The following is a 19,014-nucleotide window of genomic DNA, read 5'->3' on the forward strand; positions in this document are numbered from 1 at the left end:
GGGGAATATTTCTGAAAGCATATGTTTCTCGAGCTTCAAGGTTTTTGAAAATGACAGACCATCCGTCTGTCATTGCTCGTAGTACACCAGCTGTCCTAGCACCAGCTAGCTGCCAGTTCAAACTGAGGTATTTGCGTTTGTTTGTGCAAACACAGATTGTGCAGACGACATTATTTAAAATATGTTTATTGTCGGTGTGACGTCTGTGTAAGATGACGCTCAAACAATTAGGTTTATTGTTTCTCAATATGAATTATAAAAATATGTCTTTGACTAACCAATGATGTCAAACTTTTGGAAACGTATGTCAGGCAGAGCACTGGAAGTGTTTAATCGGATGAAAACGACAGAATTTGTTGTAAGAATCGATGTTGTTTTTATTAATTCAATCATTCAAGAGGCTGTCATTGGACTCAGTGAAGGCCTGAGCGTTAAGGTCGTCCTGTCATCCAAACAAACAGACATGGGGCCGTGGCGGACAGGAAGGTTTCCAATGCGTCATGCTCGGGTTTGAGGTGAAATTCTCCGGAGACAGAACGCAGGAAGCCGAGCCAAGCGGAGTGAGCGATGGCGAGGTCGATCCAGTCAAAGACGCCCTTTAACGCCATGTAAACATCTCCTGCACCGCTGGGTCGTCTTCATCGGTCGCTCGTGTGCAATGATCATAAATCATTCACCGAAACACAGTCGAGACGAGACGCCGGCAGAATGTTAATGATGCTGCTGCTGGATCCGATTCAGACCGGAGTCTCTGCTAGGATGGTGGCGGCGGTTTTTCCCGCGACTACGAACGCCTCGTGTTCCAGTCAGCTATGAGGTCACCGAGGTCCCGACCTCTGACATTTTAGAGCAAAAGAAAATGAGAAACTAGCTGAACCCTAACACCCCCCCTCCTCCCCAAACCCTGGTTACGGCCCTGGTTCAAGTGTGTTTTCCTTCAGAAACATCCAGAATCTATAACGTGTGACTGATGAAACAAGTGCTCTCAGCAGAAGTCTGTTGAAAACGATCAGATTTCGATTTGTCTAGGGCAACGGGGCACTTATTGAACTTCACAATTAGGACGAGTGCCCCACAACAAGCTTCCTCAAACCAAAGTCGACAGAAGTAACCCGCACTGATTCCCGATGCTCAACTCAAGAGTGCATTTCTTTGACATGTTTAACTATTCTCACAACGGACGAGTCTCAGGAGTTCGAACTGAACTCTGAAGAATCGAGAAAAAGGGCAAACCCATTAATCTCTTCTCTTTTTTATTTCCCGGGGATCTTCTTCTGTTCCGACAGTCGTTGGAGACGGGCCGAGGAGGGGTTCTGCAAACGGACAAGTTCTGCCGGTCTGTGGCCTGAATGTCAATGATGTCGTGGGGACAGCCGAGAACGGGACTCCACCCCCACCACCACCACCACCACCACCTCCTCCTCCTTCGGAAGCCAGTGACCTTAATCCTGTTCTCCTCCACACTTCCACAGCGAGCCCTGCTTTGTGCTAACGAGCCACTCAGCGGCGAGGCATTATGGGACAGAAATGTCATTACGGGAAAGAAAGAACCCACATCGGTCATCGAGGGGGGAGTGGGAGTTTCACCTCCCCGACGTTCGCTTTGAAATGTCCCTGAAACGTTGGGGAGGAAACGGACCAGGGTGTTAAATATGAGCTGGGAGAGGCATTTTGTTACCTGTGTAACCTTGTTTCATTCTTCTTGCTCCCGCGGTAAGTGCCGGCGTTGGTAGAAAACAGAAGCTGGTTAATGTGTGTCCCTTCTTGTTAGCGGGCCCGTCTGCTGCCAACAGCCATTAACACCAGAGTGTTACCACGACGATGACAGGCTCTCATGGGGCCCGGTGTACGGGTGTAGTGGGGACTGAGTAAACACAGGCTAATAGTTAGCCTGCAGCTTGGAAATGAATCCACTCTAATGCTTTCCCCCGTCGGGCCCAAAGGAGCATTCAAACCCGTCTCATCCTTTTCTTTCCATTGACAATGTCTGTGCTCCCTCAATCACGACATATTTATTTAATTCTCCTTTATAGTCTGACTACTTCAGCTTGGGGCTAGTTGGGAGCACAGAGAGTGTCACCCTGTGAAAACAGATGCTGTTTTTTTACAAGGTAGCAAATCAACGCCACCTACTGAACTACATTCAACACACTTCCACAGAAATAAAGCCCTGCGCCATGGAAGACACAGACTATTTCTGATTCTAGCCTCATTCTGAACCAATTCAAACAGTTAGGTCAGAGCAGAAGACTTGACCTCTCGTGAATGGGCTGCATTTATACAGCGCTTTTCTAACCTGTGGCCAATCTAATCACTTCACAAACAACTAACGATCACCCGTTCATACACGCCGTGACTAACGTTTACCCATTCATGGACACAAACCGTGACTAACGTTCACCCATTCATACAGACGAGGGCCCGGTATCAAACCAAACGTTTTTCTTTGATTAATTTAACATGCATAACACATACAGAGGCCGGTTCATACAGTGAAAACACATGTTTAACCAACATGGTTTGGTTAAAGTACCATATATATTTATTTAGGCAAAGGACCTAGGGAGCCAGGAATCGAACTAGCAACCTCCCAGTTACCAGATGATGACCTGACCCGTCTCGCCAACATTACTGTTGGCTTGATGAAACATTTGACTTGTAGTAACATTTTGTAATTTTTAACATGATTTTGGAATCCCACCGGGCCTAAAGGGTTCATCCCAGTATGCCTAACACAAATGTCCTCCTTGACTCCTAAATCCCAGCTCTCTGCAAACCCTCAAAAATAAAGTAAGCTGTAGAGTTTTTTTCAAACATTTCCAATTATACTTCCTCACACAGTTTGCCCTGTTAAATTGAAACTGAGAAGAGGTTTGCCTTACAAGAGAAAACGTTTTTTTTTTTTTTTAATAACCAACTACACAAAGTCACTCCTTAATAAATGAAAAATATTATACACTTAAGGAAGAGGCCAGGGGGAAGGGGATCTGGCCGGGAAGGAAATGGGGAAGTGATGAAATACTAGGACATCAAGACAGCGGTTCAGAACATCCTGGCCGAGTGCTGACATGCTGACTGATGTTTCCATGAGTTAATCAGAGCCGTCCTGCTAAGAAGACCAAGCCCGCCCAGCCTCACACTGGCCTACTTTCATGCTATTAAAGACATTTACCAAACGGAAAATGTAGGACACGACGAAGTAATGTACATACAGTGGTGGTGACCGACCTCTCAAATGATGACGAATAGTCGTAGTTTTACACAATAATTTGAGTGTTTATAAAAAATGTTATAGAATATGGGACCTTTTCAACATCAGGGTTTTATTATTGACATTTTTCCCAATGCATTGAAAACCAGAATACATGTGCTTGGACATTAAATGTAGAACCACAGGAAGGTGAAATAGCTGTAAACAAAGAAATGCAAAGACGAACATAGCTCGATAGCATACAAAATCCCAGAAAACAAACGCATGAAACGATCAATAAATAAACAGGATTTCCTCGCCTTCAGAAAGGGAGGCTGATTGTCAAGGTAACAGAAATGGCTTCTGTACAGGTGCTGAGTGGGAAGCCATTTTGGAAAGGAAAAAGGAGAACTCAGGGGAAAAACAGGAAAGACGGTGAGCTGCTCAAGACAATGAAAGGCAAATTTAGCACGTTTTTCTACTCGTAGAAGAGCAACAAGAACCCAATTTTCAACGCCAACTCATTCTTTCCCACAAATGCAAAAAATTAATGAATGAATTGTATTTGAGAGTGCATTTTCCTTTTCTGACTCAAGTTTGGCCATTGACGAACTGATCTGCGCATTACCACACTAACCACTTACACCTTACACCCAGGATAACCTGAAATCATCCGGTGAACACAAAGCCAGAAGAACGGATAATCAAACAGGTGAGTGAATGCATTGCTCAGGTCAAAAGACGGGCCAGAGTAACAGATTTTAACAGACACTGCTACTGTCATACAAAAGGCCACATTTAACATCACTGGCATCAGCATCAAACATACAATACAGATACGACGGGATAACCACACTCAACGCTGTACAATAGAGGGGAAACAAATCGGTAAAAAAAGTGCCCAGGATTCAACTTGTTAGACAGTAATTAGCAGCCATCCACCACCGAAAACGGCTACCTGGCTTCACGTTATCGACGTAGGAAGTGCTAAACTCGCATGTTGCTCAAAATGCCAGTTTCAAAAAGGAATATTGAACAAGTTTAATGTTTTGTCAGCAGTTATACAATGTTGTAGTATTTAAATGTAAAATATGAATACCCAAGTAAATTGTGTGCAAACCACCGCAAAAAATGCTAAATTGTATTGACAGAGTTCCCTTATTCACAATTAGGTGGCCCAAAGCTACGAGGCTAAATAGCCACTTGTCGTCGTAATAATTATTATTATTATTGTAAGGAAAATAGCAACTTAGGTTTGCACATTGAGCCATACCATCAAGTTAGCTTCAACGCAGTTAGCTAAGCGAGTAAGCATGTAAAAGTGAATCAGAGCTACACAATCCAATGAGCTACAACACAGGCTACTACATGGCAACATCATAAGCTAAAGCCCATAAGTCAACATAGTTAACTTGCCAATATACAGTTAGCTAACTAACATACAGTTAGCTGACCAATGTACCGTTAGCCACGCGACATAATGGGCCACAGCTCAGACAGTCCTCTTCTCCAGCTCTCGTTTACCAGCGGTAGGTATCAAGCCACCGGTGGATGTTCACAGCGAAGCTTACCCGAGGATAACGGCTACGATGCAGACTCAAACACCAGGGCAGAAGATAGACAGATTAAACACTGACAAGAGTTGAGAGCCTCGACACAGCAGTAGTGACACCACATCACCGGCCTCGAGTAGGGCAGGAACCAGACGTAAATAAAACCCACGTCCGGGTGAAGGTACTGAAAAGGCAGCTGACAAAAATGCCGATATATCTCTCTCCCGGGAAATATCCATCCTAGCAACCGGGTCGGTAATAAACGAAAATACAAAGACACCTACTGACTGGGCAGAGTAGTCTAGCCTTTGAAAGCTGCATTCCTCAACTCACCTCAAGGTCAAAGGTCAGATGTCACCGTAGACAGGTGACTCAGCCGTTTGGTCTGTTGGAGTCTAGGAGACGGACGGCTGAGCGAGGATTCGTAAGCGGGTTTAGGGGATGAGGCACGTGCGCTGTGTGTGAACGACAGACACACGTGTAGAGAAGAGGCGTAAGAGACGGGACACATCCCAGCTGTCGCTTACATTTGTCAGACAGTCACCGAGAGCAGGAGGCAAGCGAGTGTGCTGCATGCATATGAGTTGTGTAGTTGTGTGTGTGTGTGTGTGTGTGTGTGTGTGTGTGTGTGTGTGTGTGTGTGTGTTAGAGCCGCTACTCCGGTCGATGAAGAAGACAGAACACAGAATGTCAGCGAGCCATAAAAGCGAGATTATCCCTGATTGCTAAATTTAGTATTTTTTATTTTTTTATTACAGTTCATTTCTAGTTAAGATGCTTGAGGTCCTTCCCACGGCAGAGTCGTGTTCCCTTCCCTACGAGCAAGGCAGGGCAGAAGTTACGGAGGAGGGCCCAAGTTGTGCCGAACGCAGAACTTAAGTGGCAACTTAAGCTATTAACGGATGTTATGCTCAATCTCCCTTCTTGACCCGATTGCTTTTTTCCCTTTTTTTTAGTTCAGTTCCAGCATCCAACACCGCGGTACCATTGGTCCCTCTCAACACGTCTGTGATAAAGTAATCTCCGGCTGATTGAATTTACACGCAATGAAAGTCCTTGCATAAAAAAAAAAAAAAAAAAAGGCACATCCTGTTACACTCTGTAGCAGGTCAGTCCCGTAAGGTAAGGCCGCGGGTTCGAGAATCAAACCGAATCGACAGTATCCCCTCCTTCCTCCCCCCGCCCTCCTCATTTCCTGGTGTCGTCCAGGATGATGTTGGCCGTGACAAACACCAGACAGAACGCCGCCCACACCACCACGAACCACACCCAGAAGGCGTGGCGGAACGGCGAGCGGTGCTTGTTGACCACGTCGCGCCCCACCACGGGCTCCAGGTGCCGCCGGCTCAGGTACACCAGCATGGCGGGCACGATGTACTGGATGCCCGTGCCGGCGTACGCCCCCGTGATGCCCACCAGGGACTCCAGGTTGTGGGTGCCGAAGGCCACGAGGACGGGCGGCACCACGGTGATGAGCGGGAACACCACGCGGTCCACCACCCAGGGGTAGGTGCCGCCGTCGCGGTGGAACAGCGTCTTCCAGTTGTTGCGCAGCGTCACGGCGATGATGGGGAAGTTGGTGCTGATGGTGAACACGGGGAACAGGCCCAGGAAGTAGCGCAGCGCCGGCACGTCCAGCACGTCGCAGTTGTCGGTGAAGTTGAGCGTGTACATGTCGTGCAGCAGCGCGTTGTCGAAGCAGAAGATGGCGGTGAAGGAGAGCAGCGTGTAGAAGCACAGGATGAGCACGTAGTCCACCACCACCAGGGTGCCCACGCGCCGCTTCTCCGAGATGGGCGTGACCAGCGAGGGCAGCGAGTGCTGGCACATGAAGGAGTACACGCACACGCCAAACAGGTTGGGCACGCCCGCCAGCGAGGCCGTGGGCGGGCGGCCTTCGCCGCGGCCCTTGCTGATGCGGATCAGCGCCAGGATGATCATCATGGTGAAGGCTGAGGGGACACAAGAAGCACAGAGATTGTCGGTCAGTATTAAGGACTCTTCGAAGCGATGGCGAACACTGTATTGTCCACTGAATGGTAAATGGACTGCATTTATTCACCCATTCATGCTTGCAGACATTCACACACCGACGGCGGTGTCGACCACGTATGGGGACAGCCAGCTCGTCGGGAGCAGTCAGCGTGAGGTGTCTTGCTCAGGGACACCTCGACATTCAGCTAGGAGGAGCTAGGGGATCGACCTAGCAAACCTCCGGTGACCAAACAACAAGCTCTACCTTCTGAGCAAGCAAAAAAACAAAAGAACTTGGGGCAGAATGGTCTTTCGTTCCATTAAGTGGTTTCTAATTATTAAGTCTAGGTGGGTATGAATAAATAAGGTTATGGAATAATTTGGCATGAATGTTTTAAAGCATGGAATGATTTAAGCGAAGACTTGGCTGAAATAGTTCCAAGCTATAAATCATTCACGTGTTTACGTCCCGTAGAATTTCCTCCAAATTCAAATTAATTTTGTTCAGAAAGAATAATGGAATAGAGTAAAATCCTGCCATGCCACGATAAGCAGATCAAGTGGAGCGAGATAATTCAATTATTTAATTGCATTGATTTGGGTTCGTCAGGAGATTGTTTTATTTCACAGGGTTGGGCACACACACCTAGATTATTCATAGATGAATCATTCACTTATTTTGGCTAAGCACCCTTCTTCTAAGGTTGGCTTTGGGAATCAGTTAATCGGGCAAATGTAGAAAATGCATTATTAAAGACGGCCATCACAGAGACATGGTCGATTTGAGGAGACCCCCAGAGAGATCAATGCCAACACACTGTCACTCAGGGAGGAAATACGACGCTACTCTATGAATACTGCCAAGCCACATCTTGGAAATTGAAGCCATTTCTTGTAGCACATGTTCTATGAGCATCCTTTCTGTACCGACAGCGATATATCTATATTCTCTTTCTTCTGAAAAATTTACTAATTGTAAGACGCTGTGGATAAAAGCATCTGCTAAATGCCCTGAATGTAAATGTGAATGTAGACCAAATAAATAAAAAAATAGACCCTGCATCGTCTTGTCACCTCGCTTGCCGATAGCTGATATAATAAAGGGCAGAGTGAAACGGGCCTTGAAGAGATGTGACGCTCTAACCCGTGCACCATGACGCTGACCCAGAAAGCACCCTGATGGATCAGCCTCGGCGACGGAGCCATCAGGAGGGAGACCAGCCCCAGGTTCCGCTCCACAGACTCCCCTTTAGGGAGCAGATGTGCAGGGGGGATGGGGGGGGGGGGGAGGACAGGTGGCACCTGAAAGAGAGGAGCGTATCCGTCTCTCCCCTCCTGCTGTTCGCAGACCCGGCTCCGATCGATTGTGATGCGTGCACGGACTGGCCAATGAGACGAGCTCCTCTGAAGGAGAGGTACGGGGCTGGGTCACGGGTGAGCGGTCATGTGGGCCAACACGACCACCTCACCTCCGACCGCAGAATGGGATTGTTAGGAGAGGAAAAGTATTAATTATGAAAGGGAGGATGGTGAGTGTTGGGACATAAACCGAGGGGCGGCCCGGCTCTCCTTTACACCGGCACCACACTTTGAAACTCTGCCTGCGTTCTGCCGCTTGCTCTCTGTAAAATAACCCTCCATCAGTGAGGAGGCCTCTCGTATAAATCCAGGCTATGGCTCCACGTCACCTCTGTGGCTCGCCCTCTAGCGCTCCATCAAAACAACCTCTTTAAAATCAGCGATATAGGCCTGGATGGCAGAGAGGGTCAAAGGTCAAGAGGAGGATGATGCACGGCCTGAACCCCGCTCTGCCCTCACCGCCGCCTCGCGTTCACGCCCGCGATGCGTTGGAAGCTTTTTATCGCCATGGACGAGCGCGGTATGAAGAAGGCGAGGACGGAGTCATGGCAGTGTCAGGGTTGAGCGTAGCACGGTGTGCCGCACAGACCTTGAGTAGGCTGTGTGTGTGTGTGTGTGTGTGTGTGTGTGTCTGTGTGTGTGTGTGTCTGTGTGAACCTCTGACCTGTTTTTGTAATTACTTTAGTGCATGTCTGGATATGAGGTTACTGACCTTGATTACGTCATTCTGTGCAGCTTATAATAGTCATTGAATAAATAACTAGGACCGAATTTAATGCATGTTGGTCGGCAGCACCGGTTGCTAATAAAAAATTGTTTGTTTGTTATAAGCAAAATCTTTTTCATGATGTGCACTTTAACGCATTTATTTGCATGTTTAAGTCTGCGTTGTAGAGTTCTTTATGTGTGTGAGGGTAAGTGTGTTTTGTTTTGTGTATACAGCAACATATTCAATGTTCTTGTATGGGGTTTATGGAAAGGAAAGCTGAGACAGACAAACAATTGTGGGTTAAAAGAGAGGGAATGACTTGTAGCCATGGCGCACAGGTTGGACCAGAACCTCGGTTGCTTCAAGCAGGGCAGACTGCTTGGCTGGTGTGGCCGTGGGTTGAGCCCCGAGACGCCCAGAGAGCAGCGTATGGGATGACGGAGACTGAGTATCTGCTCTCCAGTGAGAGGACACTAACAGGCGTGGTCCGTCCGGGGAACAGGAGATCTATTAATCTGCCCCTGTGGTGGAGTGGAGCTAACACACCAGAGGAGAAGCACATATTTCACACAGAACAGCACCAACAGGGGGGAAAAGGTGCTGAGCTGAACAACATATCAATCCATCAACAGTAACGTCTCGTTTCCACATACGTCCATTCTCGTATGCGATCCAACCGTCTCCGACCGAAAGTCCATTCATTCCTATGTGATTCTCCGTAATGTCCGTTTTTCCTCCGAGACTCCTCCCCTCCGTAAAATTTCTGTCCGGTATGTCCGTAATATACGTTCAAAAAATTTCACTTTCGCCGTCGTTTTACGGAGATACCGTATGGACGTTTTTATGTTTTTCACGAAACATGTAAGTATCTGGCAAGCCAAACTCCTCGCCGATCTCTTTCCAAGCCTGGTTGGTTTTGTTTTTATCTCTGTATACGTCGATCCTCATGTTCCAAAGTACCGTTCTCCTAAAAACGGCCATTATCATACGCTCCCCCATCTTTTGTCCGTAAATAAATTCATGTCCGTACGTAAAACACTAGCGACTCCTTCCGTAAATTTACGGAAGCACGGATACGAAAAACATACGTATGTGGAAACGAGGCGTTAGACTACTGATGGTGTGTGTAGCATAATGTAGAGTTGTATTTATCCAGTTAATATTTTTTTTTCAACACAGAGCCAATTCCCTCTATAATAGGAAAGAGATGGTGTAATTCCGAACGCTATGCCATGGCAAGTACATAATTACGTGACCTATTCAGGGGTTTAGGCCCAATGCGGTCAATATTTAGATAGCTGGCTCCTTCCCAAAGTCATCTTTGGCTCGTGTTGAGGAGAGTGTGCCAAAAGGGAAATATATTTTCACTTTCTATACCGAGAGTCGAGGTCTTGTGCTGATAGCACAGCCGGCAAATATATGTGATAAATGTAGACTTAACGTTTTACTCTCAAGTGGATTTAATACACACCGGGTATCTGAGCAAACCAATTTTTGTTATTTAGTACATCTTAAACGACATAGAGGTCCATGTCATCAAGGAGCTGCTAGGGGCTTAGGCATCTCACTCAATGATGTCTAAAGGAGTACTGTAACTAAGGACTGGAAGAGGCACTCCTTAGCCACGTCATTTACATTGAGCAGATGCTTTTAACCAAAGCGACTAACAATAAGTACATTTGTCAGAAGAAAGAGAAACAATATATCACTGTCGGTACAGTAAGGATGTTCATAGAACCAAGTGACAAGCAACAACAATTGTTAGGTTAACCCATTTCCTGTTTACAACAAAGATAGCTTTGATAAGATGCTACACAATGCTAAGTACCGTTTTAAGGTGCAACGACGTACAACATACGTGCGTAAGTTGGGTGTGTGTGTGTGTGTGTGTGTGTGTGGGGGGGGGGGTAAGGGGGGAGGCAATGCAGAGTCTAGGTGAACTCTGAACAAGTCTTGAGTCTTTTGCGAAAGCTGGTGAGCACCTCTGCGGTCCTGACTGCGTTGCACAACGCTCCCCTGATTGAAGCTGGCATCACGGTCATCGCTAGTAGATCGGACAAGACACAAGAAGGCACAATTGCAAGGCGGCCTTGTTGTCCCGGAGGGCCTCAGAAAAACCATCGAAGGTCTCCCCGACTTTATAGCGCGACCTGCCGTACATATGGTCGTATTGTGGTGTTCCGTACGACGGTATTGTGTTGCGTCCTCGCCATGTGTGCTCGGCTCAGCGGGAGGTACGCCGTGCCCTTGGAAGTTCAAAACGAATCAGCACAGTCTCTGCCACCGGCAGCTGCTCCCTGCCCCATCAGATACGATGTTCCAGGACACCGTAGACGGGGACGGGGGGGTTCAAACAACGGTGGACAAGAGCGAGGCTAGCGGCCCCGTGTGGACGGTACAGTTTGACAACAACCCTTCATTTATGGAAGTGAAAACGCCACAGCAGGCTTCATTTAGGGAAACCATGTTTAGTGAATCGCAGAGAAAACCTTTACGTAGGTAGGTGTAGAATAGGTGAGCATGAAACGTCATTCTCACTTTACACAGTAACTTAAACTCCATTGAAGTTACTTTGGTAACTTATTTTATAGTTATAGCGTAGCAACATCAAACAGTATTGCAGGACGATACATCTTCTTGACAGGGTTGTAAGATGAAAAGAAGAGCCAGGGGATGTGATTCAGTGTTATGACGACTGACCTAATCCTCGGTTTCTCCCCAAACAACGACAATGTGCAGAGTGCTAGATCGGACCGTGACGACGCGCCCTTCAGAGACCTCTACTGGGACAGTGCTGTGCACTGTGCAGTAGCGGTGCACTGACTTTCGATTCCTCCCTGTGTGAGCGGCTCGAAGCAAAAGACTAGGGTCAGGCACAGTACAGTACTGTCTGCTTATCCTCCCTAATCTCCCTGCAGTTTCCCCCGGCCTTTCTCTCCCTCTCTCGGGTGAACACATCTGCCACAGAGCACAATCACAGTGTCCTTCTGGCTGGGGAACCACAGAGCAGGTAAAGGAGCCGTTGCCAAGCCTGTCAGCACCTCTCGCAGCCCGGATGGGAGGGACGGAGTGTGGGGAGATTTTAATTAAGACAGGCCTCGGGTGCCTGGCCCTCGCCGATGTACTGAAGTGGCGTTAAATGCTCCTGCTAGATATCTTTATGCCACTGAATTATAAATACATTTATGATATTGCCTTTTTTTCTTTTACTTTATGGCAACCTTATCTCAATTTGGAATTGGGGTGTCTTCATTAAAATGTGCCTTCAATCTATCAGAATAACTCGTTTTGATGGATGGCCGTAGACTTAAAAAGGCTTTACAGCTACTTGTAAGAAGGTTGAGAGGTGACATTGGGAGGGACCAAGAGCCACTATGCTGTTAGTTATTAAATCTCTTTCAAAGGCTACAAGTCACGAACATTGTGACATTGATACTTGGGTATCCGACAACATAAAAGACGAGTCAAGATATAAGTCAGTTTGATCCTTTCAAGAAGACGTGCAGTAATCTTAATCAGGATCAAAGTGACATATTTCTGGACATATTTGCTCGTCTTTGCGGGAGTCTCCGAACCTCAAGTCTTTGTCCTACTTAAGAAGGTTGAGGCTAATCGGTCTCACTTAAGACACTACAGGAACTAAGCGCTTATCTTCGACTCAAAATTAAAAAGGCAATCAGATGGCTTAAACACCTGGTGGAACCAACTCAGTACAATAAGATATTTCATAATGGGCTCATTTGTCAATGCCTCTAAGAAGGGCTTCATGACACACTTACCAACCATGGCCGTGAATTTAAATGGGAAAGCTCGCTGCAATGCTACAAAAACCCATAGTACTGATGATCAGGCTGGATGAACAATATAAGGTGGCTTGAAAGAACAGGGTGAAGGAAACCATTAAAATATATGGATAATTGAAGATTTGTTGAATGTGCTAAATCGACTTTGTAACTTTTGTTGGATAAAGTATGCTTTATTGTACCTGTTTTTTATACCGGTAAATTTTCTCACTGCTCGTTTTTTTGTCAGCTAAGTGAATTTGCCAAAGGGATCCAACTCTAATGGGGTTGCAGAAGTCGTTTTTCTATCATCGGTCCTTTCCTTGACTATTTATGACCGATATTAACCTTTGGGGGTTTATCATCCCTTGGTTACCCGACTACATATGTCTGCCGTTAACCTGTGGCGGTTCATCACGGCGGAGGTGAAAACGAGTCTAAGCTCTGAAGGTCACCACGACATTGTTCCCTCTGATGAAGCTGCCCATTCAGAGACACCTCGGCCCCATTAACAGGAAACCCTTCAGTGAAAGGCAATGTATGCAGCGCCAGAGGAGACTCATTCACGCGCATGACATGAGAGATTTCCCTCAGAATAGGCATCTGTGATGACAGATGGGGATAACCTGAAGGTATCTGCAATGACAGCCGACCAGAACCTATAAGTACTGGTGATGACTGATAGAGATAACCTGAAGGCATCCTCAATGACACCCGACCAGAACATATAGGTATTGGTGATGACGGATGGAGATAACCTGACGGTGGCGGTCACGAACCTGAAGGCCTCAGCGAAGACATATGACATGCTGAAAGGATCAGTGACAACGCTTGACTATCACCTCGTCTGAAGCATGGTCATCAGAAGGTACTGGTGCTGCCACATGCAGATAACCTGGACTTCAAGGCTGAACTGCCCTCACGTCTGGCCTTCAGGGTACCTGACTATCCCCTCATCGGACGCATGGTCACTGAAGGCACTGGTACGCATGTCCGCATGGAGATAACCTGGACTTCCTTGCTACAGCTTCCCCTTTCAACGGGGGCCGGAGTGGGGACTGCGGGGGATAGGTATCGCAACCGTATTACAAGTGCCACTTCATCTCACAGTGAGTGATTCAGCGGTGCTCCGGAGGGGGTCGGCGACGACCTTGTAGGGGATGCTACAGATTACCGGCGGATCCTCCCGCCGGCTGCCCCCCCCCACCAGGACCCTGCGGCGGAGCTGTTGCTGTTAAGTCGAGGATGGCGGACGCGCTCGGAGCCCCAGGGGATCGCGGAGTGGCCGTGAAAATGGGTTCCTCGCCGACGGCTTCCACTCTTCAGAGAAGGGCCACCTCCAGCGACACAAAATGGTTAAGGGGGGGGGGGGGGGGGGGGGGGGTAATAAATCTACAATGGGATGTTGTGACAAGACGAGGGGTCCCGCTTCTCGGAGCAAGTAAGAGAAAGAGTTTAACGCCAAGGCATTTCCACCGAGACACCCAGCAGGTCAATTACTTAACGGAGGGACCTTGGGAAGGGTGGGGGGGGGGTTGTATTTGCATGGCAAGGTAGTGACACAAAGTACGGACCTTTGAGGACATCCTGTTGTTCTGGCACATTTGCCAAATTAAAATGACTCCTCCAAGGCTTACCCTGTCATTAATTAAGAGGTGCTGTGGTTCTCCTCTGCGGCAACGACCCGCTCGTCACCCGGTGTGCAGTGGAGGATGCAGGGTTTTCCCCGCTGGTAGAGCCGTCCCGGTTATCCACTCCGCTCAAAGCCATCCCGAGTGGACCCAGCTGGCTGCAGCGCAGGTTCTCACACACGGCACCGGCGGGAGATAACGACCGCACCGCCGGGAACCAACGAGCCACTCTGCTCCCTAATGAGCCCGGCCCCGTGAACGAGTCAACAGGCCCGCCGCGACGCAGAGCGTTCCGGTGTGAGGTGCCCAGCCGTGACCACCTGCTGGCCCGCCGTTTAGCACCCCAGCAGCTCTCAGATAGATGGGACCGCACAGCCAAACTCCATCAAATTATCTTAAGGGCTTTCAGGAAACAGCAATTACTCCCTGCACTCAGGCGTGGCTGCGTTTGGTATACTTTAGCCAGCGATAAAAAAATAAAATACATCTGCCTATGAGCCTGGGCCTCCGAAGTGTCCAGGGGCTGTGATCTTTAAAAACACATTAGCGGAGGGACCTCCGCTTAGAGCAATGTTGGCAGCAGCAACTTTACAACAAAAATACAGCTTCTTTCATGTCTCTCATTTAGTGCTGCCGCTTGATGGCCAAATAATTACATTACTTCCTTGATTGGAAAAACTTTGAAAATCTCAGCTCAGCATCATTGCATAATGTAATTGAATGATGGAGAGCTATAGTCTCCATCCCTGTCTAAGGAGTGTATATTCTAACACCTAAGGGGTGAACGAATGAGACATCCTCACATACCTACCTTACCGTTGGATGGATCCAAAAGGTTAACAGCCCTGATTAAAACACTTACCACCGACGATTGGACTGATTGATCTGAAACCCATTTCAAGAAGCCGTCCTTCAAAAACTATTTTTTAATTAACTCAATCCATTCATCCATCCAACAGTCGATGGATCCATCCATCGATCCATCTATCTGCACATTCACACAAGTGAGTTCTGATTAATTGTGTACCAATAAAGCTCCCACACCTATGCCGATCGACGGAACAACGAGGGCAGCAGCATTATCCGGGACGCCACACGGCCCGCCCATGCCCTGTTTGAAACGCTGCCATCCGGGGAAGGGTTCAGGACAATATGACACTCACCAGTAGACTGAGGAACAGCCTCTTTCCCAGAGCGGTGGCTTGCATCACTAACTCTCCATGTACTACCACAGAACAGACTAATGGAATTGAGCGCACACCTCAAAAGGACTGTGACACACGCATCAAAGACTGGGACGCCCACACAAACTCACCCCCACACGTCTGTGTGTATGGGCTGCACACATAGACGCACACCGTTATAAAATGTCTCCACTTGTCCTGGGGGGGTATTCCCCTTGCTCCTGTGGTGGGTCGGTTGGGATTGGAGGAGCTGGAGAGGAACAGGGGGGGGTTGCGGGTCGCTGGGGCAGCAGGTCTTCCATTTAAGTTAGCGGGTAATTCAGTCGGTGACGGCGGGCGAGGGTTGAATGTAGCCTCATGGTTCAGTCCACCCTGTGGATCTCCCCCTTCAGCAGGATGGGGTTCAGAAGATACTGATGAGGAACACCACTCCTCCTCCTCCTCCTCCACCTGTTCATGCTAGGTTGATTTTGAGGAGGGTTCAGGCTGAATGAATGTCCCAGGTGAACTTTAGGGTTATTCAAATTGACATTTTCAATTTGTTCTTCAGAGAAAACGGCGGATTCAGGTTTATTCAGGTTGAAGAGGCTATGCATTGTGCATGTTTTTTGTTTATTTTGTGATGAAGCTGACTAAAAGTAATTTGGTATTTATTGCATTTCTAACTTTGGTGGGAAATCTGACTATCCGGATTTCTGCGGGACAAACCCAGTATTTATCTGTCCCGTATCCCGAAAACCAGGAGGAGCGAGGGTCTGCGTTACGCAGGGTTTTCCTGTTTTGTTACGAAGAAATTTGTTTGGAATCTCACATTTAGCATTAGTAAAGATTTCCGGCCAAACAGTTGCACACTGGTTCTGGGGTGACTCCAGTTCAAAAAGTCGACCAGTCCAGAACCCCCATGTTCCGCGACCAGAAACCCAACAGATAAAAAAAAAAGAAACTAAACAAACAAAACCCTCCCCTCACCCGCAGACCTCCATCTGGGGTATGCGTGCGTGCGTGTGTGTGTGGTATGGCTTTAATTAAGCAACACTGACCCCCGTCAAGATGGCCCGTGCCTCCACCCTGCGCCTCCACCAGCTGCCGAGCCAGACGCTCTGTGATGCGCCCCTTCACTTAACGACGCTAATCCCGGCCCCCCCGCCCGGCCCGGTCGCACCAGCACATCTCTATACAACCCCTAGTGCACCGCGGGTCAGTGGCCTGGCGATGGAGGGAGGCCTCACCGCCACGCCTCGTCTGGGATGATTAATGATAGGGACACGTTGGGTGGCGACTCCGGCGGGGATCGAAAAAGTTTGTTTTTTATTTATTTATTGATAAATAATTAAACTGAGATATGGTGGACTAATTTTATAAAGTGTAATTTATCAGTTTCATACAAAAGCAGCTTATAGGGAACTGTTTTTGCCCAGGCCATTAAGGGGTAGCTAGGAGTTAGGTATCTTGCTCAAGGACCTCTACAGGTAGACTGCAGCAAAAGTGTTCGATCTTTTGGCTGGGAGTCACACCAGAACTTAAGCCTTAACCCATTTCCTTGTGCAATGGAAGATGTGTGCGCACTTGTATATATATGTCCTCATGTGAGTCTTCCAAAAAATACTGCTCGTCTTTGTTTGAGAATTCCAAGCTGCCAGCCAGAAAGAAAAAGGAGGAGGAAGATGAAGAGGAGGAGGATGCACTCCACTGATAAAGAATCACCTTATTATCAGACCTTATTATAAACACGTCATGCAGTAAATGAGGAAGCCTTACCCATTACACAAGAGTTAGCCAAAATTGGACCAAAACAACAATTTGGAGGATTATGTTTGATTGCTAATTAAAAAACTTTAAAGTAGTGTTAAAAGTTTGGCTGCACTTGCACAAAGAATATAAACAAAGAATATAAAAATAGAAAAATACAATGTGGACACAATGAGCCCCATATCAGTGTAACCAGCTGAAATATGACATGCTGCAGGCCTTTTAGTGCCACAGCTTCTGTGAAGCTCAAGACAGATGCACCCTCTTACACTGTAACCCCCCGCCTTCATAACTCCACCAACGCAATCGTCTCTCATCTAAATCGACTTCGGCCCATACCACGAAAACATAGAAGGTAAGATAACAAAACTGTGAGCTCTTCAAACCAACGTGAACTAAATGTGCTTCATTTTTTATTGTAGACAGGCAAGTGGAAGCCATGGTCTTTAACCATGGTCTAAGAGTGAACCGTTTATGAGTCATTGTTTTTAATTGAATTACGGTAATTAAAAACTAAGATGGTAGTTTTTCTGTGGTGTCTGTGGTCGTTGACTTTTTGAGGACCTTGATATTGCTTCATATATACATTGTATTTATCTACATTATCTTATTTGTTTACATTATGTTTATTTATTTATAACACCAGGTATAACAGCTTTTTATAAATGTGTGTGTCAAAGTCACTGAGATATCCCCTCTGATATTCGAAAAGTTGTCAAGAACACTCCGGAAGGGTTACCCAAGGTAGAATACAACTATTTTTCACCAAATTGTCCTTCAGGGATTATTACAGTTTTGTCTTGTCTTTTCCCCATCTTCCTCTTGAGTCGCTAATCTCTCACGTCCTTTTCCCTTTGGCCTCCCTGGGCTATATTCATTTCTGCACACCGGCAGAAAGATTAAATGAGAGTACAGGGCTGTCATTTTCTTTCTTTCAATCATCTAAAAACAAAGCTTGTGAGCTCTATTGTTAGCTTGCTAATGAATCCAATATATAACACTCCTTGTACATCACTGTCCATTAGGCTGTTGTCATAAGTTTCTTGGCAGTATACTTCAGTCCCCGAGTCGACATGGCAGTCGAGAACGTCTGCCTTGTCCCACGACAGACTGAGTCCCTCCATATAGACATATGGTTTTCAGGGGTCCCATTCAAAAGGTGACTAGATGAACCGTAAACCGTGAGCCTTGACCGTCTGTCTACATGTGGCCCCTGTGCCGTGGCCCCGGCCCCAATACTGAACAAACCTCTGCCATGTTGAATGATAAGTGGGCCCTCTGAGTGACAACGCCCATCACTCACAGACACACTGAAGGCACGGCCAGGATAGACCGCCTTATAGCCAAGGTTCACTGGCAAGCACAGACCACCTTAAGATAGGCCAGGCTAGGGTTGTCAGAAAATAAATAAACATATAAACATATTGATATTAAATATACTTCAAACTATTCCAATACTAATTTCCCACCGTATTGATACACCAATACCAGCTTTGCTTTCTTGCTCTCTCTTCGGTCCGACAGCGAGTTGACACACACACACACACACACACAGCACTACGGTGCCTACATAGCCCACCTCCTCTCCTCTCAAGTGAAAAGCCTGTTTACCAAGATTTGAGCCAAGCTGCTATCAGACTAATGATTATAACTCAAAAGTCTTCGGGTAAAAGGGAAGTCCATTGGAAAACCCTCTGTCTTCATTCAAATGCGTGCGTGCGTGTGTGCGTGCGTGTGTGTATCCATTTGTAATGGTTCATATGTGCTAGCGTCTGGGCAGGTGGTGGACACGTGTGTGAGTGTGTGTGTGTGTGTATGTGTGTGCCTGCGTGAAGTATGGGGGTTTCATTTTCAGCCGCCGAGCCCGTGAGTGACGGTCCAAT

The 19,014-nt window shown here is 47.2% G+C and overlaps 1 protein-coding gene across 2 annotated transcripts in view; it reads right to left on the minus strand.

The window, feature by feature from the left end:
- Positions 1 to 3,304: 3,304 nt before the first annotated feature.
- Positions 3,305 to 19,014, minus strand: part of tmem104 (transmembrane protein 104) — a 51,804-nt gene continuing 36,094 nt past the window's right edge. For both annotated transcript variants that reach the window (XM_060045015.1, XM_060045007.1), the window contains exon 10: positions 3,305 to 6,695. In XM_060045015.1, coding sequence (XP_059900998.1) covers positions 5,932 to 6,695 — 764 coding nt within the window. In that variant the 3' untranslated portion in view covers positions 3,305 to 5,931. The remainder of the gene's footprint in view (positions 6,696 to 19,014) is intronic.

The sequence above is a fragment of the Gadus macrocephalus genome, chromosome 2, assembly GCF_031168955.1.
Source record: "Gadus macrocephalus chromosome 2, ASM3116895v1".
Taxonomy (NCBI): domain Eukaryota; kingdom Metazoa; phylum Chordata; class Actinopteri; order Gadiformes; family Gadidae; genus Gadus; species Gadus macrocephalus.